General features: G+C 41.9%; 1 protein-coding gene across 3 annotated transcripts; it reads right to left on the bottom strand.

The window, feature by feature from the left end:
- On the bottom strand, positions 1–27,194 carry FBXO30 (F-box protein 30). 3 transcript variants are annotated; one of them, XM_029057846.2, is made up of 4 exons: positions 27,105–27,194; positions 21,358–21,496; positions 5,090–7,132; positions 1–2,665 (listed from the first exon to the last, which is right to left on the bottom strand). In XM_029057846.2, the coding sequence occupies exons 3-4, from the start codon at positions 7,106–7,108 to the stop codon at positions 2,462–2,464; spliced, it is 2,223 nt and encodes a 740-aa protein (XP_028913679.1). In that variant the 5' UTR covers positions 7,109–7,132; positions 21,358–21,496; positions 27,105–27,194; the 3' UTR covers positions 1–2,461. The 3 variants fall into 3 exon arrangements, with proteins under 3 accessions (XP_028913679.1, XP_028913680.1, XP_001507111.1); XM_029057847.2 differs by having other exon boundaries at positions 27,146–27,185; XM_001507061.4 differs by lacking the exons at positions 21,358–21,496; positions 27,105–27,194 and adding an exon at positions 20,498–20,582.
- Between the last annotated feature and the right edge of the window lie 703 nt (positions 27,195–27,897).

Below are 27,897 nucleotides of genomic sequence, written 5' to 3'. Positions count from 1 at the left end.
TAAAGAAACACCACTTTAATTTTATTAAAATTTTAACAGAATGCAGAGTGATGAAAACAAACATTTTAACAAGGTAGTACGGTGGTTCACACAAAACAAAAGTAATAGGAATAGCTGTAAATACGTGGCAAAGGAAGTGTAATGAGGTGGAAACTTCTAAACTCATCTCACGGGCATATGTAAACTCAGAGGTCTTGTTTGCCCACCAAACATATTTCAGAATCTGTGTAAGCTCAAAATGAAGAAGAAAGGCAATGCTTGTGTTAGCCTAGCTATATCCACTTTCTGCATCTCCAGCATTTTAAAAGGCAAAAATGAAATTTTAAAAGCTCTGGATTTTTATTAATTAAAAATAGAAAAAGAAATGTATGCAACTCAGTAGCTGATATCTGAAAAACAAAAGTGCATGTACTGAGTATTGAATGTACTGTACTATTGACAAATGACTGAAGAAAAGGTGATTGCTTTTTCGACTGTGACATTTTTCAAGTGTACTACGGGCCCAATCCAGCCAAAACAAGCCTCAGCAGTTGCAGAACTCCTCTCCAGGGGCCAAGGAATGCCTCTGCACAGCTTGACTGCCATATATGGGTATCAAGAACGGAGTAAATACTATAGCACACTCCGAGTCCTCAGCATCCTAATACAAGAATGGGTTTTCCCGAACTGAATGTCAATCACCCAGGGAAGAAGTTTAAACAGAGTGCAGCCTGAATGTACTAGGTCTTCCCTGAATAAAAATCACAATCTATAAGTCAATCAGAAAAGCCTAGGCAAGAGCCTCTCTGGCTAGTTTTAAGCCTAAAGTAATTGGGACTCAAGAAATTCTCAAAATTGCATATAAGAAATCCACAAGGATCATTCTGAAGCTGCTTTCCACTGATAAGCTTCACGGTTTCAGGGGAAGTCCAGCAATGAACCAACTGGTATCATCTTTTCCCTCCTTCACAAACCCAGGAAATATCCAGAGAAAAATGCAGCTCTCTCAAACAGGCTCCCAGAAGAGGAAGAAAACAAACACATTTAAGTTTTTGGAACTTACAAGTATTATAATTATTTCTCTCCATTTCAGGAGCAGAAGATGCCAAAAATTTACTGAGATAAAATTAGAATAGAACTTGTTCATTTCACATTCTTTCCAGTTAATTCTCCCAATTGCCGATACATTCTTATTTCTACTTTAAACACTTCAGGCAAGTAACAGTATAAACCAACCTGCAAGCTATACTGAAATACTCTAGTAATTAATAATATCGCCAAGGTATGTTTTAGCAAACATTACATTTTGTTCAAAATGATGCTATTTTTATTTCCTGTTTTTGAAGACTGTGGGGAGACATTTTACTGAAAGGATGGCCATGCATTAAGATAGATTTATGCAATTGAGAGACAGCTTATCTTGTGCACCGGTACTTTTGAATACCCCTTCAAGTCATTCTAGTGGCAGTTCAACAAGTCAAAAAATGCAACAATATGATTTACAAAAAAAAACATTCAACAGGTGAAGCCCTTTCATTAGCTGCTGCATTCTGAATATTAATATTAGGCATCTGATATTGCTTATTTTCAATTCTCAAATGAGGCATGTTCCTTCATCCCTCTCCCATCCATAGCAGAATACACAACACCATGAATAGATTCAAATGAAGTAAACAATGATCTTAAAAATAAGTTGTTAATCTTCCTTATTTTTAACTTTAACTCGTTACCACAATGTGATTAGTAGCCGGACATTAGGTGTAAAGAATGTTTGCTCTCAAGTATGACTCCTGGAAGTACACGAGAATAACCCGCCATTGCAGGTTATCACAAAATATATTATAATAAAAATATATTCCCATATAGTCATATCATTTTAAAAAATGAAGTCATTTAAAGTGCACATCCCAAGTCATTTGTCTATCAACAACTTATAGGGAGAGCACAAAGCAAAACTGAAAAATTTCCTCAAATTTGCATGGCAGTGCTTAAATTTAGTGTTCATAGCTAAAAGAGAAATATTGCAAACTTGAATAAACATCTGCTTATTAATACACAGGTAACACCTTGCAGGAAACCAGTACAAAATTATTTGTTTGGTCAGGATCTTGTCAGTATAAGTCTTTCTAAAATGTATGATCTGAAATAAGCACACCATTCAAATACAAATTCTGAAAAAAATCTATCCACTAAGATATGGGCAATGGCGAGTCAGAAGAACAAATCTTATGAAAAAAAAACCAAACCTACCCTGTCCAGCAAGTTCCAAAAAGTTCAAACATTTCAAACATTAAGGCAATTTTCATTCTTCCAACTAAACAGTACTTATTTTATAAAAAATAAATGTCACTTCAAAACATTATATACATAGTGACAGAAGAGATTTAACTAGACATTGTCTTTAGTACATTAATAAAGTGTCACATATTACACGGAGGTTACATTAGGTGCTTGAGTGTATGTGCAAGTGGAGTGACCATATTTAAAGTACAGGTTTCAAGACCGAACGCAGCGAGCGTCCTTCTTTAGTGAGTTCCCGGGTTACACACATACATGGCAAGGGGACGGCTTCCTCCCTTCTCTCTATAACATTGTAACTGCATTTCTTCAAATGGTCAGCCATGCTCATGATGTCAGCAAACTTCCATTCATTGACAGAACAGAATGCAGTACTGAATCGCCATACCTGGAAAAGAACTCTACTTCAGATTCAAGTAATTTCATTTAAAGAGACTCATAATAAACATTTCCATACAGTAACAATACAGATAGATGGAATAAAAAAAATACAGATAGATGGAATATTAACAAATGATAAAAATTCAGCTCCTCTTAAGTCTACATCACTGTGAATGTCCAAATGTTTACAAAAAAATGGGAAATATTAAAAGCTGCCTATTTTGAAAACCTCAAAGAGAGAACAAATGCAATTTTCTAACTCATGGGCCATATGTTATCTTTGTATATGAGTACTTGCTATAAGAAGCATTTTTAAAAATTTTATAAATTGTACTGAGGGTTTATTTAATTAAACCAAATACCTCATGGAAATTTATTCACATGCTTGTATCACACTATACACAACTAGATTTGCCCAGAGATAATACCCATCACTATTTTGAGGAACTCTTGAATTTGTCCAAGAATTATTCTGATTTCTGTAATTTTTCCTATCCCTAGTTAAACTGAAATGTGACATGGGCACGTTAAATTACTATGTACTGCAAATATTATATACACATATGCATGTTAAATATACATAAACGCATGGATATTTATGGGTGTATATATAATCCAGACTTCTGTATGCAACAATGCCATTAAAGGATGCTTCAAAGAACAGTGTAATAATGCCAACCACCGCCTATTTGTCTACTATGGATCAATTCACCATTATTTCATCTAATCTCTCCTTGAACCTATTTTTACCTACATAATTCATTTTGAAAATTAATTCTCCATATATATACAACCTGTTGTGAGAGTTATCCATTTTATATTTTCAACCCTACATCTTGAAATTTCAAAAGATACCCTTAATCCTCATCTGCTGGGATTTGGTGAAAAATATAAAATTCCATTTTCACCCTTCCAAACCCTTCATGATTTTATAAAGTTCAATCATGTATTCTCGGCCTTCATTTTTTTGAGATAGAATCAAAAAGTATTTATTGAGTACTTAGTGAAAGAGAGCACAGTACTAAATGCTAAAAGCATCCTAAGCTTTTCCAACTTTCATTTTCCTCTCCTTCTTTTAGATTCTATGTTCCTTAGAGGCAAGGCCTGTTTCTATGTCTATCACTACTTTCTCGAGTGCTTAGCACAACGCTTTGCACAGAGTAACTATATGTTTGGGCTGATTTTCCCTATTACCTGCTTCTGCACTTTTTCCAGACTTCCGATTGTGATAGCTTATCAATTCCATATTTCAATTTGACTAATGCATCAGTCACTCGACTGGCTTCCTGCCTCTAGTCTCTCCCCTACACACATCATTTTCCTAAAACATCACTCTGTACATGTCTCCCCACTTAATCATATTCATTGAGTTCTTACTGTATGCAGTGCACTGTTCTAAGCACTTGGGAGAGGACAATATATAACAGAGTTGGTCCCCAAAAATCTTCCAAAGGGTGTCCATCCCTCTGCACCAATCAGAAATTCCACCCCATTAACTTTAAGGCACTCATTCAACTCTCTCCCTTCTACTTATCTCTATTTTCTACTTTGCCCTAAACTCAAAATCCTCTCAAGCCAACCTACTCACTGCATCTTGTTCTCAGTTCTCCCACTGCTAACCTCTTGCTCCCTCCTGCCTGGAACTCCCTCCCTTTTAACACCGGCAGATCACACTCTCCCATTTTCAAAGGCCCTTCTGAAATTACAACTCCTCCATGAGATTTTCTCTGATTAATCTCATCTCCCCACCCTATCACTGCCACTTTGGCACTTCCACATCACCTTCGGCACTTGGGTACCATCACCACCACTCCAGTTTGCTTCTGCTTGAAGCAGAGAGAAATGGGTAACCATTGGAAGTTTCTGAGGTGTGGGGCATCCAGCGCTTAGTACAGTGCCTGGCACACAGTAAGCGCTTAACAAATAGCAGAATTATTATTTGCCGAACAGAGTTTTAGACAAAAGATACAAGCAGCATTGGTGGAGTGGGGAGTGTGTAGAGGCAGGGAGACCAGCGAAGAGTCAAATGGAGAACTGGATTTGGTGATGGGCTAATTATGGGGTCTGAAAGTGAGGAAGGAGTCAAGGACAAAAATCAAGGTTACAGTCTTGAGAGACAGGGCGGATGGTGGGTGGTGAGGTTAAATTGTGGGGCAGGTTGGGTACAGAGGTTTGTGAGGGAGGGTTAAGAGTTCAGTTTTGCATATAGATGGAGATGTGGTTACAGCCTTTCAAGAGCAGCTCCAGAAACACAGGCAAAGATTATCAAAGTAGCTAAGCCAATGAGCTCCTTGTAAAATCACCCTACCCTCCTGTGCAAAGAAACTTTTCTAACTTTTTCAGCTTTTCAACAGAAGTGGTCTGCCACAGAGCAGCTAATGTACATTCGCTTTCCCTCTCCCCGCTGCCATAAAATTAAGAGTGAACTCACCTTTTCTTTTATCTGCCATGATGAAGTTCCATTAGGATACTTCCTCTTTTCCCACAGCAGTATGACCATTCCGCGGGACTGAAGAAGGCTGCCACATACGTCCCTCATTAACCGTGAAACACACGAAAGCTGGCACAAGCTGAAACCATCCAGAAATCCAGCAATATGCTGTAGGACCTCGAAAGGAAGACTACTTAGATGGTCACCGTGCAAACCCAACAAGCAGTTTCTGGCAGGCTCGGCTAATACTGTAGACACACAAGGCTGGACTCCAAAGGATCTCAGATGGCGGTCGTGTATAATCTTTGCTCCTTGTGTCGAGGGGCAAAACCTACGTTGAGAATAGGTACACCCATAATAAGCTAACGGACACCTCTGTTCCATCCAGCCATTTAGCCCAGCATGGATGTCACCATGCACGTTCTTAAAATGAGAAGAAAATTCTTTTCTTCTAAATAACTGTCCGCAAACAAATGTAAACATTGAACGCTGCTTGGTTTGATATCTAGCCACATACTCCAAGACTAAATCCAGACCAAGTGTCTGAAAAGGACTTGGGTTTGACAGCTGTGGGTTGGCGTGATCGCAAGCTGAAGCAGAAGCTATTTCCCCAACCATTGTATTTGTGGCTAGTATTGCAGATGGAAGGGAAAAAGTCTGAGTTCCAAAGTCAATGTGATAGCCATCGACAACACGACTATCAGATATTCCCCTTCCTCCTGGAGAATCTCCTAGGCAAAAGAGTAAAGCAGCTGTGATTAGATCTATTCCCTGAAGACCCATGGGGTCTTCTGCAATCTCCAGGTCTGATGTATCAACTGCTTTATCTTGGAACCAACTTGAATTAGGAGGGAATCTGTATGGCTGGCGGCGAATTAGAGATAAGACATCTGTGTTCCTCAATCCCTCTTGTTCTACTTTCTTCTCCATCTCCTCGTCGTTTCTGTCTTCCAGCAAGGGGATAGGTTGAACTCTGCCATTGGGCAAAGGGCTGGATGGTACCACACCTTTCAATTGCGGTGATCTCGGGAGTGAGCTGAAAGACTTCGAAGTCCCTTCTTCTGAAGACATACATTCACCATTTGCCACGCTGGGTGGTTCTGCCTCATGAATACCTGAACTCTCATTCTGGTCCATCACCTCTGAACACCTGTTTTCTACATATGAGCCATTACACAAAGCAGAAGTGCCGTCAAAGCTTATATTTGAGTCACTGCAGCCGTTAGGCCCTCCCTGGAAACTTGGATTCAAAACACTGTGGTGAATTCCACCAACTGCTCCCATATCATCTTCAACGGGGTATTTATGATCTTTTGAGTTTTTACTCTGGAAGCTCTCCGTGGCCTCCTGTTCTTCATCTATCTCACGTGGGGTAGCGCACAGTCTTGTATTCAACATACCGATATCTCTGGTAGCAGTGTTCAGGATATCTAACGCAGCCGCCAAACTTCGGGTAGTTTCTGCAGTGGCTTGATAAAGCGCCCCATAGGATTCTTCAACAGACACCAAGCCATTAGTGTGGGGTATGTCGGGGACGCTTGATTTAACAGAAATTTGTTCTCTCGATTCCGCTACTTTATCAGTTGTGTTTGACATCATGGTCGCTACTTTGAGGGATTCTAAGAGCATGCGCTGGTCCTGGAGTGCCAGGGCCATATCTAGCTGTTCTACTTCATCGACATCTCTGCTAAGATTTTCGTAGGATTTCCGGTCCGCATAGCTGACTGGCCATCTATTCCACTCCATTGTACAGCACACTACACTCGCAGGGCATGCTTCTAGATGTTCGGCAACTTTGTTTCGGGCAATTGTGAAAGGGCAGCCAAAACCGCTGTTTAAGCACGGCACTCGTTCGAGTGGGCACAGACTGCGATGCTCATCCGCTTTGCACGAGTGGAAAACCGCTCCACAAACCAACGGACAGCCAATCAAGTCACAGGAAATCCCTGCCTCTGGCCGGGTCATGCACCGCCGACTAACGCAATTGATGCAGTGGGAGTGCTGCTGATCTTCCTCCATAGTGGTGACTTCAGTTTAGGGGAGCTGGAAGAGAGAAAAGAGGAAGAAGGATAAAAGAATTAAAAGGAGCCAATCAAGCTGCATATCAAGTTGCACTGGCTTTATCTGCAAAGGACACCCAAGCCCAGAAATACAATACACTCTCGAGTAACTGGGAAAGGCGGTGTGCTTAAGCCAGGAGTTTCTGGCCTTGCCGGGTGAGTTACGGCATTGAGTGGGGCTTGTGCCTGAGCAGGGTTTGATTTGAGTGTCCAGCCCTGCTTGGCATGGCCGCCCTTGCTGCCAACCCTGAAGGTTTCTCAGCTTGGGAGATATACTACATCTGCTTCTCAGGCAGTATGCCTGAGCTGAAGATGTGCCAGTCTTGACCATCAAAGTCAGAAACCTCTCGGCTCAGGTGTGCTAGGTTCAGCTGACTGATCGCTCTGGCAGCGGTCAGCGGTTCTTCAGCTTGGCTGTGTCGTCACAGCATGTCCACGGTGCCACTCCTGAGCAGAGTTGAGAGGTTTCTGATCTTCAAGCTTGGAAGTTTGTCAGCAAGGGTGCTGTTTCATTATCGGGACTCTTATTTCCTCCAGTAAGTGAGTTGGATGTTAGACTGGATAATTAAATGAATACTGTAATCAATTTACTGGGAAATAGAAATAATCTACTTTGGGAGCATTTAGGATTAATGACATTAGGAAGACCCAATCTGGCAGGGTTATGAAGGTTATAAACACAATCAGACATGTGTTTAAGAAATATATTTCCTAGAAGAGGTCTGTCCCGACTAAGCCCTCATTTCCCCTAGCCACCTTCCCCTGTCTGTGCCACCTATACACTCAGATCTGTACGCCTTAAACACTGGACAGTCACCCCACCCTCAGCCCCACAGCACTTATGTACATATCCTTACACTCTACCATTTCCCCTTTCGGTACTTTAATATCTGTGTCCCCCTCTAGGCTGTAAGCTCACTGTGGGCAGGGACTGAGTCTACCAACTGTATTGTACCTTCCCAAGCACTTAATATAGTGCTCTGCATACAGAAAACATTGTAATACCACTGACTGAAGTATACTCTTCTCAGCAAAAAGAACATATTTACAGTAATAATATTTATTAAGGGCTCACTGCATGCAGAGCAGTCTACTAAGCAGTGTGGCTCAGTGGAAAGAGCACGGGCTTTGGAGTCAGAGGTCATGGGTTCGAATCCCTGCTCTGCCACTTGTCAGCTGTGTGACTGTGGGCAAGTCACTTAACTTCTCTGTGCCTCAGTTCCCTCATCTGTAAAATGGGGATTAAAACTGTGAGCCCCACGTGGGCCAACCTGATCATCCTGTATCTCCCCCAGCGCTTAGAACAGTGCTCTGCACATAGTAAGCACTTAACAAATACCAACATTATTATTACTAAGCACTGGGAAAGAATACTGGGGAATATTATTAACCAGGACCCTCCAGCCTTAAAATAGCCCTAAATACCAATACAAAACAGTAAAGACGAGTCCCTATTACTTCCACCATACAGGAGAACTCCAGAAAGAGCCCCAGGTTTCCAGGGTCACAAGGGTTGGGGTGAGTGAGGGGGCATCTTTTCCAGGAGGCACCCCAACCTGGCTGGCTCACTCCTTCCCCTTTTGCTCCCTCCCCTGCTCCTACATCTTTTCCTGACTAAACCTTGGGAAGTAACACTCGTGTTACCATGTACAATGTTGGTCAGTTTGCTGGTCCTATGACAACTTGACATAAAACTTCATACTCACAAAGGGTTCATATTAAGATTTTACCACTAACTTAAATCTGCCCCATCTTTACTTTCCCAAACCTATTCATTCCACATACACAAACACAATAATAAAATCTCATGTCTTAGGATAAGCAAAATTTGATTTTCTAGCATTAAAGTTTCATCAACAACAGTGACTCCTATGCCCATTGCTCAGGTAATAACACAACTAACCATCACTTTCTTTGTAGTTAATGAAAGAAAAAAGACTAGTCATTTTTATTTCAAAAGATCTGCACTGAATTTGATTTCTAATGGCCAACAATACTAACTTATCCTCAAAATCTCCATGATGACCCTAACAACAGTCATTAGATTTATGACTTCATTTTAGGAGTAGGCAAAAAGAGAGGAATGTTATTAATCAACAAAGCAAAAATAGCTTGTTCTCACATACACTTTTAGTAAGGAGTAAAAAAAAAAAAGGGACCCTTTTTTTTTTCTTTCCTAAAAGTATGTCTCTGTCATTTTAAAGGTCTAAAAACTGTGAACCAGTCTAGAACACATTCTCCATCACCCCATTTTCTCTTTAAAACCAAGCTTCGAGTGGGAGAAAATGTGAATCTTTTAAAAATGTACAGTATTTAAATAGTCATAAAACTTCAAGAAGTTCTGGATAATTTTGCCACCTATATAAATATAATAAAAAAATTTTTGTTAAGCACTTACTATCTGTCAAGCACTGTTCTAAGCACTGGGATAGATACAAGTAAATCAGATTGGACACAGTCCCTATCACACATGAGTTCACAGTTTAAGTAGGACGGGGAGAGATAATTACTGAATTCCTCAGTTTACATTTTTTAAATTACTAAAATGTTAGTCTTCAAATTTCCACAGAAATCCCTTGTTTTGAAAAAGGAAATTTTAAACAGCAAGATCACAGACCCTGGAAATCTTGATCACTGCATTCTATTCATAGACCTGATTATGACTTTGTGACCCTTTTAGGTTGTTTGTTTATTTCAAGTTTCAATTGCCAACCATTCCTATTACATGAAATAGTCCTGAAATATTCCTGGGGATGTGCAATCCTGTTCCCAGAAGTTAACATGGATATTACTTTTGTAAGTAACTTGGCCTCAAGGATTAAATCCTAAAGCCAGTGAAAGCACAGTAAGGTCCTCTGGTTAATGTATCAAAATCTTATTAAATGTGCTCTGACATAATAGTGTCATCTCCTCTCAAGAATTACAGAAGATTCTAGGTCCTGAGTGAAGGAACTGGTGGATAGTAAATTGGGCAGCACCACTGTCATTCTTTGATCTCAATCAGTGGTATTCTCTCTGAGATATAGACGGCATTAAAGGAATAGGCAGGCCAGAGGCCCTAATGTAGCAGTGTTGACTTAAATATCAGAGGTCTATTAAGAACAATTCCAACTACTAACCTGCTCATCCCTAGACACACCTACTGAGATTTGCAGTACATCAACGTGTGCAATTTGGGCATTGAATTCATAATTTATGAAGGTTTCTACCTCTCCTGGGTCAAGTTTTGGTATTTCCTTTAGATGATATGAAAATTCAATTTAATTTTAATTCCCACAAGTTTCTGGGGGCTAAAACCCTATCTGTGATTAACTGAATCCTTAATTCTGAATAGACTATTTTAATTCTAAAGATGAAGGCTTAAAATTTACTCTGCCCACCCCAACATTCCATCTCAAGACATTCAACTCTGTTATATGATTAAGGCTCAGTACTTAGACCACTTTTCTACCACATTTGGGCTTGGTACATTTTAAGATCTTGAGGGAAGGGACTGTGTCATTTTGGGCTTTGATCCAAAGGATTCCAAATGCTTATTATCCAAAGAAATTGCACAGGGGTCCAAGTTTATTCCTAGAAGTAAGCTGGCACTTTGGAAGACCTACTCACTGGTCTCCCAACTTCCAGCCACTTCTCCCTTTAGTCCAGCCCGGATCACTTTTTTTAAACATTACTCAGCACAAGGAAGCAGCACGGTCTAGTGGATAAAACATGGCTTGGGAGCCAGAGGACCTGAGTTCTAATCCCGACTCAGTTTCCTCAACTTCAAAACAGGGATTAAATACCTGTTCTCCCTCATATAAGGACAATTTCTGCCTCCCCATCCACAGACAGCTGCCAGACCTCAGTCTCCCCCATCTTCAAAAACCTTTTAAAGTCAGAACACCTTCCCTGATTTATTCCCTTCCCAGCAAGTCATCTCTACATAATAGGGCAGTTCAACTTAAAAAAAATTCTTTAGTTGAAAGGGCAAGTGACAGTGAGCAGGTGATATGGGAAGGGTAGGAAAGTGGATGTTCTCAAGGAGGGGAGAGAAACTTAGGTAATAATAATAATAATAAAATGTTGCATTTATTAGGTACTTATTATTACTTATTATGTGCCAAGCACTGTACTAAGTGCTGGGGTAGATACAGGATAATCAGGTCCCACATGGTTATCAAATTTAGGTAAGAGGGAGAACAGTACTGAATTCCCATTCTGCAGATGAGGGAATTGAGGCCCAGAGAAGTTAAGTTACTTGTCTAAGGTCACAAAGCAGACAAGTGGCAGAGCTCAGGTCTAGGTTACACTGTTTCTCTGCATGAGAATAAAGAGAAAGAATGTGAGAAAGGAATCAAAATGGTTCAGAAAGTTGGAGGTGGGGCAGTGGTAGATGACCGTGACAAGTGTCTGGAGTGTGGTAGAAGCAGATGATATGGGTTTCCCATCCTGGCCAAAGCTCTGGCACTGGGGTCAAGGACAGATTGGGTGGGTGGGCATCGAAGGGATGACACTGTGCCCTTCCAACTCCCCACGCTGCCACTGCGGCTCAGGTGGGAAGTTGGGGCTACAGCAGGCAAGGAGAAGCTCGCGGCAGCCACCACACCTGCATCAACAGCTGTTGTAATGGCTACAGTTCAAACGAAGAAAAAATAATCCTGGCATATGTGGGGACTAAAAAGTCTCTAAGAACAGGGCAGGTGAAAAGAGAGGGTCCAGTAGCCTTGGCAATCATGTTGGAGTGTATTCTGAAATGACTATTAACTATTATATGTAAGACTATGGGAAAACCACCAACAATACAACCTTTCATGACAACTACATTCTCAAGAAACAACCTGGTTGTATTGTTGGGGTGTGGCTGAAACTGGGAATAAATGAATGAATTTTTCTATCAAGTCACAGTGCTTCTCCTTGTTGTGGGCGCAGTGACGAACACGAGACCTGGATTCTAGTCCTGATTCTGTCTACCGGGACTCAACGAAGGTTTCTGACCCAAGACCACCTAGGACATTCTTGATAGGGACAGGTCCAAAAGGAATCCTAAAAATGGCTAACGTGAGCAGCTAAGACCAGAATGGTTATTAAGACAACCACTTCCTGGGCTATACTGCGATTACTTTTGCAATACATGAGTCTTGCATTGAAAAACTTTTCCTTGAGTTTGGCATTGTGCTACGTCTCCGCCTGCCTACTTGCCTGTTGAACTCTCTGCCCCAACACAATCATGATGGGCAGGGAAGAGAGGATCAGATTAGCCCTGTGCAAACAATTATTTACTGTAATCAATTCCTCATGCAGTTTATTGATCCTGTAGTCTTAATAATAATAATGATAATAATGTTGGTATTTGTTAAGCGCTTACTATGGGCAGAGCACTGTTCTAAGCGCTGCGGTAGATAGTCTTAAGACCACATCTCTCCCGTCATTCCTAAGACTCGGACTCTGACATCAGTGCTGTCCACAAAATCTCTAGCTTACTTCCAAGAAGTAAATTTGACCAAGGGGAAATTCCACAGCGCACCGTGCAAGATAGTCCAAGATTCTGAAATATGGCAAGAAACCTAAGATGAGAAACCTGTATAGGTACTGTGTTTTACAGTCAATTCTGGTCTACACCTGAAAGGACAAGGTATGGACCACAAAGGTGGTCTCTCCCTCCACCTATTACCATCATCAATGCTATCGAAAATTTGCTGTGTGCAGAGCTCTGAACTAAGCGCTTTGGAGAGTACAATACAAGAGAGCTGGAAGACACCTTCCCTGCCCATAATGAGCTTAAGGTAGGTCTCTCCTCAACCTTTCATCTTCTCATAAAATTAATTCGAAGGAGCTAGACTGAATTAAGCTTGCCATGTAAAAAAAAAAAAAAAAAAGTCACTCAACCTTCAAACTGGTTTTCACCCAAATTTAGTTTTCCTCACCACTGAAACAAAATTTTCATGCTACAACTTAACCTGCCTATCTTCTCCTTGATTAAGGAAACAAATGTGCACTAACATTTATAGCATTGCATTTGTGCCAGGGAAATAGACCACAAATTCAATAATAAAACTGCATTAAAAGATTAAGTAGAGAAAAGACATAAATAATGCTTAAACACAACTAGGCAAAAAATAAACAGAAAAATGATTTGAATATTAAACAGCATAATGTTTATTCCTCAACTTCTCTTTTAAAGGAAATTTGGTGCAGATCCAGTGTCAGATTTTCCGCTGTTGGCAGAATATAGTCAAATTGCCAAAATTAGGCAGAAGCGAAGGCCCTATCCTATTCCCCTGACAGATTCAGGATAGTATAAGAATTTGGTGAGAAGACAGACTCAGGGGGCTCCCACTTCCCCCTCAGATTTCCTCTTGGGTTCCAATGGACTAGGGGTCTCCCAGAGGGATCTAGACTGAATTGTACCTAATGAAATTCTTTCTCTGGATAGTCTGAAAACGCAGTGATGGAACTATGGTAACCTCAAAACCTCTACAAGCCTTTGCATTTGCCAGCACTGAAAAGTCATAACATTGTCCTTTACCCTTTTTTAAAAAATACAAACAGCAGTATGGTCCAGTCCAGAGCATGGGCCTGGGAGTCAGAAGGACTTGTGTTCTTGTCTCTGCCACTTGACTTCTGTGTGACCTTAGGCAAGTCACAACATTTCTGGACCTTGGTTATTTCACCTGTAAAATGGGGATTAAGACTGTGAGCCCCATGTGGGACAGAAACTGTGTCCAACCTGATTTGCTTGTACCCATCCCAGTGCTTAATACAGTGCCTGGCACATAGTAACTGCTATGCAAATACCACAATTATTATTATTATATGTGCAAAATACAGGTTTTATGCTATATGAATGACAAGTCACTTAGAGAACAGCTCACATTAGTGACTAATAATAAACATTTGTAATTTACACAGCTATTTACTTGAAAACTTTAGTAAGCATATGAAATCTAAGAGTGATTATACCATGAAAACAGCTGTACTTTCTTGTTATGCAATGTCAACAACTAGACAGAGTCCATCTGACATGAAGTCTATAAGCTGGACTGTTACTAGCAGAGAAACCTAAAAATACATTCAGTTCCAAAGAGGTTACCACTGCTCTCAGAATTTGTTGGGCCACTTGATGTTATTGTACACATCAACAGTCAGCTGATCATATCAGCCAGAACATTTCTTAAAAACTTGACATAATTCAAAGGGTTAAAATAGCAGCCACTCCAAACAGCTGTTGTTATTAAAAGTGAAAAGCTTTTAAAAGTAGCAAAGTCAGTGATTATTACAGTTCCGGCTGCAAACAGGGACATGAAACCACTCTCCTCCAACTACCTTCTCTCCCCCTAAAAAAGAAAAGTACCAATCACTATAAATAAATGGTAGACAGTCCATGATGTTGGTGATTTCTGTACCAAAATCTAAAAATTACTGATCTTTCTATAATGCAGACCTACTTATTTTACATATGATTTGCATGCTTTATTAGGACTTCTAACAAAAAAAAAGTTATGTTTCTAAAAATGCTATTTTAAGCCAAAGAATCAGAGTTGCAAAAGATCTCTGAAGGTTACCTAGACTCAAGTCTTCAGATAAGTGACTGCCTAAAACCACCCAAGATAAAGTCATATATTATGAGAAATGGTATTGCTAGGTCAGATAAATGGTCTGTTTAGCCTAGATTTCTGCTCTGACAGCGGCATCAGAAAGCTTGAAGAAATGGTGTGACTTCAAATGTTCCAGTAAGACTCCCTAACTTGACCTCTAATAATCCACTACAAACTTCACACTATAAATGTATAGTCCATTAACGTGGGGATGAGGAGGAATTTTTGATTTCAGAAATGTAAAGTGCAGAGATATAGAGAGTAATTTCACCCATTCACCATTGCTATTCCAAGATAGGAGAACAGGAAGGCTGATTAAACAGTGATTAAAGTCATATGGCTGCTGTTTTAGTAGTAAAAGTTAATAATAATGGAATCTGCTAGGCTCTCACCATCTGTCAAGCACTGTACTGTACACTGGGGTAGATGCAAGATAATTAAAGCATAGTTCCTGTCTCTATATGGGAGAACAGATATTGAATCTCCAGTTTACAGATGAGGAAACAGAGGGACAGACAAGTTAAATGATTAACCCAAGGTCACACAGTAGACAAATGGTGGAGCCAGGATTAGAACAGTTTCCCGAATCCCAGGCCCATGCTTATTCCACTAAGCTACGCTACTTCCCACACTGCTTCTGAGTACTGTATTGAAAAAAAAAATAATGAACACAGACTTTTTTTCAACAGGTTGAGAACACAATGCTTAAACATCTCCAGAGATAGAACGTAGCCTAGGGAAAGGACTATGAGACTGGGAGTCGGGAGATCCAGTTTCAAGTTCTGGTTCTATCACTTGCCTGCTGTATGATCTTGGCCTGGTCATTCATTCATTCAACAGTATTTATTGAGCGCTTACTATGTGCAGAGCACTGTTCTAGGCGCTTGGAATGTACAAGTTGGCAACAGATAGGGACAGTCCCTGCCCTCTGACGGGCTTACAGTCTAATCGGGGGAGACAGGCAGGCAAGAACAATGGCAATACACAGAGTCAAGGGGAAGAACATCTCATAAAAACAATGGCATATAATTAGAATCAGGGTGATGTACATCTCATTAAACAAAATAAACAAAATAAATAGGGTGATGAAGATATATACAGTTGAGCAGATGAGTACAGTGCTGAGGGGGTGGGACGGGAGAAGGGGGGGAGGAGAGGGAAAGGGGGGGAGAAGAGGGTTTAGCTGCGGAGAGGTGAAGGGGCGGGTAGAGGGAACAGAGGGAAAAAGGGGGGAGCTCAGGTCGCTTAACTTCTCTGTGCCTCAGTTTCCTCATCTCTAAAATGGGGGTTAAAAACCTGTTCTGCCCTCTCTTTAGATGGTGAACTCTATGTAGAACAGGGAGTCTGTCAGATCTGATTACCTTACACCTACTTCGGTGCTTAACATATAGTAAATGGTTAACAATACCATTATTATCATTATTAGGACCTCTGATAATCAGAATTCTTCCCTTAGACTATCCCAGGCAGGAATGTTTCCTAATGTCTAATCCAAATCTTTTGTTACTTTAAAACATTTTCTCATTACACTCTCCCAAGCAGGAATGTTTCTTATTGTCTAATCAAACTCTTTTGTTACTTTGAAACCATTTCCTCAAATTCGACCCACTCTAGCCCTAGAAGCACATTCATACTCCTACACCAAACATACAAGTTCTATTTAGCTAGTAATTCTAATTTGGATTTTGCTGTCATCTAAAATGATTAAAGAGAACAAACTCAAGTGTTGCATACTTTTCAAATATGTCAAAGAACTAAAACGTTGTGCCAATGTGATACCTTTTGTCGCATGCAGTTTGGAAAGCTGAACTTACACACCCTTCAAAATATAGGGAACCAATCAAACTCTTTGACTTATAATGTACTCTTCCAGTGTTCTGCATACAGTAAGTGTTCAGTAAATACGACTGAATGAATGTTCAGAATAGGTTCTCCAACTAGTTATCAGGTTTTAGTCCCATTCTGCTCCTGACATCTCTGAGCACAGGAGGGCAGAAGCAAATTGTAGCAAGAGAGAACAGAACACTGGGCTCCTTAAAATCTGACACTTATTGGGCCCTTGCTCTCTCTAGTCATGTCTGGGTTACTTTTAAAAATAGTCACTGCAAATATTCAAACAGGTCCCAATCAATGAATGTCTTTAAATACGATTTAAAGAACCTCTCTGCGACACGTAATTTAATGTCCTTAATTTATCATCTCATCTCGCCTTTAAAAACTGCAAACTTTTTGAGGACAGAGACAAGGACTATCTTTAGCATGCTCCCCGAAGTGCCTAGTACAGAGCTTTGCATCCTTTGGATACTTGGAGTCTTGTTGACAGATTTAACATTGAACATTAGGTGATGTACAGGACATAGCAAGTTAATTTGATACCAAGACTGCTTACTCAAATGCAGTTTAATGAAAAATTAAAATATAATTGCTAAAATGAATTTCAGTAACTCAAAGGACCACTATACCAGATTTTTCCAAAGTCAAAACACTGAATTTTTTTTTTAAACAGCAAGCCTTTCTAAAAGTTTAAAATCATTCATTAATTTCCTCTAGAATACCCTCCTGCAGCAGCCTACTATTAAAGAAGAAACCAAAAAAAGATTTAAGGCATAATGCAGTATTTTTCTACCTCAGACATGAGGGTTGCTAATTTTGACACCTTAAACAATGGGATTTAAAGCTATCTCCTGACACAAATTGCTGCCCAAATATTTTGGTAAGCACAGGAAGAACAAGTAAACTGTTACTCTAATGGATTTAAAATTTCTTCTTAAGATGTCAAAATTTTCCAAAGTGCTTCCAAACTTTTTTTTAAAATCCAAAGAGAAAAGAGCATTAATCTGGTGAAGCAGAAATAATATCAAAATATTTCTGCTTGGCAGGCATGTGGTGCATCTACCTATAGAGAGGTGTGTGTGCTGTGGGGGAAGGATGCTGCCCTGATAACAGACACTGGCTAGAAATCTGGTAATACACAATATTTGAGATTTGGCTAATGTACACTTATACTAATTGTGGTATTTATATTGGTACTATCTGAATTGGTAATAATAATAATAGTGCTTGTTAAGCGCTTACTATATGCCGAGCACTGTTCTAAGAACTGAGGTAGATACAAGTTAATCAGGTTGGAACCTAGTTCATAGTTTTAATCCCCATTTTACAGATAAGGAAACTGAGTCCCAGAGAAGTGAAGTGACTTGCCCTAGGTCACACAGCAGACAGGTGGTGGAGCTGGGATGGGAACCAAGGTCCTTCTGACCCACAGGTCTATGTCCTATCCACTTAGTCACACTGCTTCAAGGCAAGGCACATGGATAAACTCAAAGTAGTATGACCAAAAAAAGCAGTATGACCAAAAAAAATCTAATTTTCAGATGTCTTTCAAATCTTTTACAAAGAAGGGGACAAGGCAGAATACATATCCAGGCTTACAATTAATGCTGCTTTATGGGAAACAGGATAGTTCCTAGAACCAATCCCCTTAAACGTCCATCAATTCTCCTCCATGAACTCTAAGAGCCATAATATCTGTTTAGGTACCAGAGAGACATAAAAGTACTTTTCCTTCCAGACACATCTTCTTAAACAAACACTGTACTCTTCAGAGAGAAATCTACAACCTATTCTAGATATAGTTTGAGAAGTAAATCACCACATGAGTATCTGCTTGAAGATGCAGATAATACCCAGCAAAACTCTTTACTATTAACAATGGCACAGATGACATGTGAACTGGTCAGTTAAGCACTCTACATTCAAGCCCAGTGGAATATTGTTAGCCTTTCAAAAGACTATCAGTGAAAGCACAAATCAATGCACACATTTAAGTGGATGAGTCCTTTCAGATCACTTCAAGGCCTCTCAAATACTTCCAATATTGCACACAATTTACCAACAGGACAAAATCAGAAGTAGTCCCATACAATGTTGCTCTACTATTTAATCTGACATGAATTTCTAATCATAAATATCATTAATCAAAATTCACTAACACCTACAGTCATTATATCCCCTGGGTAAGGATTGCTAAATTGGAACACCAACTTATTCAAATCATCACCTTATGACAAATTCATAACAGTAATGATGGTATCTGTTAAGTGCTCACTATGTGCCAAGCACTGTTCTAAACCCTGGGGTAGATGCAAAGTAATCAGGTTGTCCCACAAGGGGCTCACAGTCTTAATCCCCATTTTACGGATGAGGGAATTGAGGACCAGAGAAGTTGAATGACTTGCCCAAGGTCACACAGCAGCCAAGTGGTGAAGCCAGGATTATAACCCACGATTTCTGACTCCCAAACCACGCTCTTTCCACTAAGCCTCGCTGCTTCTCATGTTGAGGAGAACTGAGGGAAGAAGATCACTTGAAAATAACATTTAACAAAATATTTTAAAAGGTGTCTACACTGTTTCCCCCATCTAATTTACCAAATTCAAAAAGATAAAAAGAAAAGGACACTGAGTTCTCTAATAACATGGGGGTTACATTTTTGAGGAACGCCTCCCCCCCCCCAGTAGGAAAACCTATGTCAGAGTAAGTTCGTGCTTCTCAACTGATGCTGCTCACATCACACAACCGCTCTTGTGACAACATATTTCATTCTACCTCAACAGATGATCAGTGTCAGAAGAACATCCTCCCATTCCCTTAAAGCAAGTTATTCAATAAGGTAGTCAAAGTATGAGTTATTGAAGAACTGCATGGGTAGACGAGGACAACTACCTTCCTAACTTAAAAGTGTTATACTGTACCATTGCAAAATTTGTCCTTGAAAAACAAAACCTTATTCTGTTGCTCTCTGAAGGCTGTCTGACGAAGGCAATTAAACATGAGGCGGTAAAGACGTTTATACATTAACGTTTGAGCAAGGGTCTGCCAAGCAGTATTTTCACCTTAACATTCCCTTAAGAAATATCAAAGTTCTCTCCTTTTTGGCTCTGTACTTACAGAATACTTAATAAACATCCCAAACATACTGAAGCTAAAAAATTTAAAGTTTTACTTTTAGGAACATGGTAACTAGAATCTAATTCCTATTTATAAATCCACATTTAAGTAAAAAATTTATATTCTCCAATTTACTCAATTGCTTTACACAGACTTTTGATACGCTAGAAGCATATTAGAAAAGATTTTCTAATAGGTTATGCATCCTACTGACTAAATTTTTAAGTAAAACATCAATACAATTTACTTTATATCCAGGGAGGCCTCTCACTGTTCTAGGCATAAGTCACTGATGGTGCTTACATATCTTGAATCAAGTCCAAAGATTATACAACTTGATATGTTATAACCATACAAGACATCTTGATATAATAACCAAGCAGTTTATTGCTAAATTTATCTGCTTTTACTCAAATTTAATTTGAAACTACGGTAAAGAGTATCTCTTGAACTGGAGAGTGCCATTAAATCTAAAATTTAGCTTTACAAACAGTAGTTTGACAAGCATCCTTCTCTTTATCCAAATGGTCAAGTACTATACAGCTAGGTGGAGTGACTCACCCAAGTTCCCAGAGTGATTCAGTTATTGAGCATGAATAGAAACCAAGTCTCATGACTCTGTTTACAATTTTTGAATGTTCTTAAAAAAAAATACCAGACATTCACTGGGAAACCGGATGACCAAGTATGAAGTATGAATGCACCACCATCATGTCTCAATATGCCAAACTGAAGTCTCGATGTCTCTCATAAAATACCCCCATATGCACATCACCATTCCCCCTAAACCACTCAACAAACAAGAAAATCACACCACTTACCTAAACATACCAGTTTGGAGAGTGGAGGACTCATTATAAAGCGGGAACTCTCACTCCTTCAAAGACTCAAAAAAGCTAACGAATTCGGTAAAAAGATTTAGCAAAATAAACATCATATGATCATCACTAGCTAAACTCCTTCAAGAGTTGAGGAAAACAACCCAGCTAATAGAACAACAGTGACTCAGCTAAATTAGAGTCTCTATGCTAAAAATGAACAACCTTCAAAATCTTACATTTAATCCTCCACAAAGTAGTGCTCGCTGTTGTTTCTTTTTGCTATATCACTCGTTGAACTCCTTTGGAAAATTCTAACAGGGGGCAACTGTGAAAAAGCTACTGATATCAACTTACTGAACTGCCTGCTGACATTTGGTCTATTTTCTAAAATCTGGAAATTTGAATCCCGTTATAAAGTCTGCAGAAATATATATATATATATCACAAACTCACCAGGGCATAATTGAAATTACAATTTCAAGAGGAAGTTAAGTGGATTAATTTTAAACAAAAATGTCAAAATTCTCACATCTTTGAAATGTCTAGTGGCATATTGTACAACAAAACTAGTAAGGAGTCTTTGATAGAGCACCAGGCCTTTCATAGCGCAAGAAAATGCTCCAGTTATATCCTCTGACATATTTCTGAACACAAGAGAAGTTGTTTTAACTCTACTTGCCTGCCAAACTGTGCACTCTGAAGAAACTGTTGCACCATCTATCTCGTTTGGGAACAATCATGCCATTTCACATCTAAAGTCAGAAAGTATTCTGTTTAACTTTAGGGGAGGGAAAGGAAGGATTCCTTCAACTCCAACCGAGGAAAATTAATCAGATCTACGGTATTTATTGAGCACTTACTGTGTGTAGAGCCCAGCACTAAGTTCTTGGGAGACAGTAAAAGTTATCCGCTTAGGCTGTGGAGGATGATATCAACGTATATACAACTATCCAGCCGTAATTCACCTTTTACTCATCCGTCCCCGGGACATCAAAACACCTAAAACGTAAAATAAATTGGAATTGTCTCAGGTTTTTCGGCTTCAGTCTCCCACAGATTCTGAAAGTGTGTGTGTGTGTTTGGGGGGTGTGGGGGTGGGGAAGGGGGACTGGAGAAGGATAAAAGGATGAAGACTTAAGGGGAGGAGCGATCCCAGGGAAGGGGGATGAAGCAGCATGGCCTAGTGGATAGAGCCCGGGGCTTGGGAGTCGGAAGATTATGGGTTCTACTCCCTGCTCCTCCACTTAATAACGTTGGTATTTGTTAAGCGCTTACTATGTGCAGAACACTGTTCTAAGCACTGGGCTAGACACAGGGTAATCAGGTTGTCCCACGTGGGGCTCACAGTCTTAATCCCCATTTTACAGATGAGGTAACTGAGGCCCAGAGAAGTTAAGTGACTTAATAATAATAATAATAATGTTGGTATTTGTTAAGCGCTTACTATGTGCCGAGCACTGTTCTAAGCGCTGGGGTAGACATAGGGGAATCAGGTTGTCCCACGTGGGGCTCACAGTTTTCATCCCCATTTTACAGATGAGGGAACTGAGGCACAGAGAAGTTAAGTGACTTGCCCACAGTCACACAGCCGACAAGTGGCAGAGCTGGGATTCGAACTCATGAGCCCTGACTCCAAAGCCCGTGCTCTTTCCACTGAGCCACGCTGCTTCTCCACAGTTACACAGCTGACAAGTGGCAGAGCTGGGATTCGAACCCATGATCTCTGACTCCAAAGCCAGACTCTGACTCTTTCCACTGAGCCATGCTGCTTCTCTGGTCTTCACTTGTCTGCTGTGTGACCTTGGACAGGTCACCTCACTTCTCTGGGCCTCAGTTCCCCCTCATCTGTAAAATGGGGATCGAGACTGTGAGCCCCATGTGGGACAGGGACCGAGTCCAACCTAATGAACTCGTATCTACCCCCGCGCTTAATATAGTGCCTGGCACACAGTAGGCACTCAACAGACACCAATATTATTATTCTTATTCATTCAATTGTATTTACTGTGTGCTTACTGTAGGCAGAGCACAGTACTAAGCGCTTGGAAAGTACAATTCGGCAACAGATAGAGACGATCGCTCCCCAACAACAGATGTTCTCATCTCCAGAGTCTGGGTGCCCAAATGGGCTGCAGCAACCGCTGAAGGGAAAGGGGGCAAGTGGGAAAGTAGGGCAGGAAAAGGGAGAAGGAAAAATGGGGGAGACATGGGGGGTGGTAGTAATAGCACTTATTAAGCACTTACAGTATATAAGATAGCATTCGTTAAGCACTTACTATGTGCCAAGCACTGTTCTAAGCGCTGGGGGAGATACAAGGTAATGAGGTTGTCCGACATGGGGCTCACAGTCTTAATCTCCATTTTACAGATGAGGTAACGGAGGCACAGTGAAGTGACTTGCCCACAGTCACTCAGCTGACGAGTGACAGAGCCAGCATTAGAACCCACGACCTCTGACTCCCAACCCCGTGCACTTTCCCCTGAGCCACGACGGGGTCCTGTACTGAGCGCTGGGAAAGAAAAATAATAATGGTGGTATCCGTTAAGCGCTTACTATGTGCAAAGCACCGTTCTAAGCGCTGAGGGGGGGGATACCAGGTGATCAGGTTGTACCACGTGGGGCTCACAGCTTTTTAATCCCCATTTTCCAGATGAGGGAACTGAGGCCCAGAGAAGTGAAGTGACTCGCCCAAAGTCCCACAGCTGGCGAGCGGCGGAGCCGGGATTAGAACCCATGACCTCTGACTCCCAAGCCCGGGCTCTTTCCACTGAGCCACACTGCTTACACAGATGGGAACTGGACGTGGTCCCTTCTCGCTCGCCTGGGGGGTGTTGGAAGGGAGGACGAACCCACCCAGTTTTCCCAGCCGACTCCTCAGCCCCGCTTTTTCCAATTTGTTTTATTCCCCGAAACGGGATGGGGTGAGGAGCAACGGGTCGATCGGTAGCCTCTGTGTTGACTGTGACTCCACAGCCGGACCGGGACAGGGACACACACAGGTTTAGTGAAAAGAGCCCGGGCTTAGGAGCCAGTGGACGTGGGTTCTAATCCCGCTCCGCCACTTGTCTGCTGTGTGACCTTGGGCAAGTCACTTCACTTCTCTGTGCCTCAGCTCTCTCATCTGTAAAATGGGGATTAAGACTGTGAGCCCCCCGTGGGATAACCTGATGACCTTCTATCAACCCCAGTGCTTAAACCAGTGGTTTGCACATAGTAAGCACTTAACAAATACCATCATTATTATATATACATACAGAAGCAGCGTGGCTTAGTGGAAAGAGCCCGAGCTTGGGAGCTGGAGGACGTGGGTTCTAATCCCTGCTCTGCCACTTGTCTGCTGTGTGACCTTGGGCACCTCACTTAACTTCTCTGGGCCTCAGTGACCTCATCTGTAAAAATGGGGATTAAATAATGTGAGCTCCACGTGGGACAACCTGACTATCCTGCATCTACCCCCGCGCTTAGAACAGTGCTTTGTACATGGTAGGCGCTCAACAAATACCAACATCATTATTATATTATTATTATCTGTAAAAATGGGGATTAAAAAATGTGAGCCTCACGTGGGACAACCTGATTACCCTGTATCTACCCCAGTGCTTAGAACAGTGCTCGGCACATAGTAAGGCCTTAAATACCAACATTAGCATTATTTTTAAAAATGTGAGCCCCACACGGGACAACGTGATTACCCTCTATCTACCCCAGGGCTTGGAAGAGCGCTCGGCACAGCGTAATCGCTTAACCAATCCCAATATCATCATTATGATTATCTGTAAAAATGGGGATTTAAAAATGTGGGCCCCAAGTGGGACAACCTGATGACACTCTATCTACCCCAGCGCTTAGGAGAGAGCTCGGCACATAGTAAGCGCTTAAGAAACACCAGCATTATCATCTGTAAAAATGGGGATGAAGGCTGTGAGGCCCAAGTGGGACAATCTGATGACCCTCTATCTACCCCAGCGCTTAGAAGAGAGCTCGGCACATACTTAGCACTTGAGAAACTACAATATTATCATCATCTGTAAAAATGGGGATGAAGGCCGTGAGCCCCAAGTGGGACAACCTGATGGCCCTCTACCTACCCCAGCGCTTAGAAGAGAGCTCGGCACATAGTAAGTGCTTAACTAATACCAACGTTATCATTATGATTATCTGTAAAAATGCGGATGAGGGCTAGGAGCCCCAAGTGGGACAACCTGATGACCTCCCCCAGCGCTTAGGAGAGAGCTCGGCACATAGTATGCGCTTAGAAACACCAACATTATTATCATTGTAAATATGGGGAAGAAGGCTGTGAGCGTGGCTCAGTGGAAAGAGCCTGGGCTTCGGAGTCGGAGGTCATGGGTTCGACTCCCGGCTCTGCCACTTGTCAGCTGTGTGACCGTGGGCAAGTCACTCAACTTCTCTGTGCCTCAGTTACCTCATCTGTAAAATGGGGATTAACTGTGAGCCTCACGTGGGACGACCTGATGACCCTGTATCTCCCCCAGCGCTTAGAACAGTGCTCTGCACATAGTAAGCGCTTAACAAATACCAACATTATTATTACCCCAGAGCTTAGGGGAGAGCTTAGCACATAGTAATCACTTAACCCATACCAACATCATCATTATGATCACCTCTAAAAATGGAGATTTAAAAAAGTGAGTCCCAAGTGGGACAACCTGATGACCCTCTGCCTCCCCCAGCGCTTAGGAGAGAGCTCGCCCCATAGCCACCACTTAACACATGACATTTAAAATCATAGTAACCACTTAACCCATACCAACATCATCATTATGATCATCTCTAAAAATGGGGATTTAAAAAACGTGAGTCCCAAGTGGGACAAAACCCTATGACCCTCTACCTCCCCTGGCGCTCAGAAGAGTGTGCGCCCCATAGCAAGCACTTAACAAATGACATTATTAGGATGATCACATACAGGCATACACACGCACATACACACACACACACATACATATATAGCATATACACACACATACACATCTAAATACATACACACACCCCTATCTACATATATACACATATACACACACACATCTATATACATATATACACATCTACATCTCTCTCTCTCTACACACACACATATATACATATACACACATACACATCTCTCTCTCTTTCTATATACACACACACACATATACACATACATCTATATATACACATATACATCTCTCTCTCTCTTTATATATATACACACACATCTCTATATACACATACACATCTCTTGCTCTCTTTATATACACACACACACACACACACGCACATATATCTCTATATACACATACACATCTCTTGCTCTCTTTATATATACACATACATACGTATACACACACACACATACACATGCACATATATCTATATATACACATATACATCTCTCTCTCTCTATACACACACATATACACATGCACGTCTATCTATACATACACATATACATCTCTCTCTATATATACATACATATACACATGCACATATATCTATACATACACATATACATCTCTCTCTCTCTATACACACACACATATACACATGCACATATATCTATACATACACATATACATCTCTCTCTCTCTCTATACACACATATACACATGCACATATATCTATACACACACACATACATCTCTCTCTCTCTATATATATATACACACACATATACACATGCACATATATCTACACATACACATATACATCTCTCTCTCTCTCTATACACACATATACACATGCACATATATCTAATACATACACACCTACATCTCTCTCTCTATATATACACACACATATACACATGCACATATATCTATGCATACACACCTACATCTCTCTCTCTCTCTATACACACACATATACACATGCACATATATCTATCTATACAAATATACATCTCTCTCTCTCTATATACACACACACACATATATACACCTACACACATATCTATCTATACAACTATACATCTCTCTCTCTCTTTCTCCATATATACATACACACACACATATATACACCTACACATATATCTACCCATACATCTCTCTCTATATGCATACGCACACATCCACACACATATATACACACATCTACATCTCTCCCTACACACACATATACACATCCACACACATATATACACACATCTACATCTCTCTCTCTCTCTCTCCACACACACATCCACACACATATATATACACATCTACTTCTCTCTCTTTCTCTCTCCACACACACACACACACACATCTACTTCTCTCTCTTTCTCTCTCTCTATACACACACACCTATAATAGATATCCACCCCCATCTACATATATCCACCCCCATCGATCTCTCTCTCTCTCCGCATGTCTCTCTCTAAGCATACATGGATATATCAGCCACACAGAGAGAGCCGAGAGATAGCACGGGGGGGGGGGGGGGGGGGGGCTTCTTCCTCCTGCTGCTGCTGGTGCTGCTTTGGGGCCTGGTGCCCCGGTGGGGGGGGCTGAGCGGGTCTGGGGCGAGGCCCGGCCCCGCTTCCCTTCCCGGAGCCGGCCGGCAAGCAGCCGGACTCTCCTCCTCCCTCCTCTTCCTCCTCCTCTTCTTCCTCTTTCTCCTCCTCACCTCACCCCCCGGGCCGGACGGGAGCGTGGCGCTGGTCTCACCGTGTGGGGTCCCGGCCGGTCCCCCGCTGCCCGGGCCGCGGCCCGCCCGGCCTCCTCCCCGCGGACACGCGCGCGCGGACACGTGGGCCGCCGCCGCCCCCCCCTCCCCCGCGGCGCTCGGACGCGCGCACGTCAGCCCCTTCTCACCCGCCGGCGGGGCGCGGCCGCCGCCACGTGCGCGCCCCCCGCGACGTGCGCGCGCACACCCCCCCCCCCTCCCGCGGGGACCCGCCCGGCTCGGCCCCGCCCCCGCGAGGCGGGCGGGCCGCCGCTCCCTTCGCTCCCTCCTATTGTTTGAGCGCTCTCGGGGGGGGGGGCGGAGCGCTGTACTAAGCGCCCACTAGGTGCAGAGCGCTGTACTAAGCGCCGATTCATTCACTCACTCCTATTGACTGAGCGCTCACGGGGTGCAGAGCGCTGTACTAAGCGCCGCTCCACGCACTCACGCCTATTAAGTGGGCGCCTACTAGGTGCAGAGCGCTGTACTAAGCGCCGCTCCACGCACTCACGCCTATTAAGTGGGCGCCTACTAGGTGCAGAGCGCTGTACTAAGCGCCGCTCCACGCACTCACTCCTATTAAGTGGGCGCCTACTAGGTGCAGAGCGCTGTACTAAGCGCCGCTCCACGCACTCAGTCGGATTTATGGAGCCCTTACTATGTGCAGAGCACTGTGCTAAGCGCCGATTCATTCACCCACTCCTATTGACTGAGCGCTCACGGGGTGCAGAGCGCTGTACTAAGCGCCGCTCCA

Source organism: Ornithorhynchus anatinus, chromosome 2 (assembly GCF_004115215.2).
Source record: "Ornithorhynchus anatinus isolate Pmale09 chromosome 2, mOrnAna1.pri.v4, whole genome shotgun sequence".
In the NCBI taxonomy this organism is placed as follows: domain Eukaryota; kingdom Metazoa; phylum Chordata; class Mammalia; order Monotremata; family Ornithorhynchidae; genus Ornithorhynchus; species Ornithorhynchus anatinus.
Note: the sequence above shows the minus strand (reverse complement) of the source record. Positions and strands in the feature narration are given on the sequence as shown.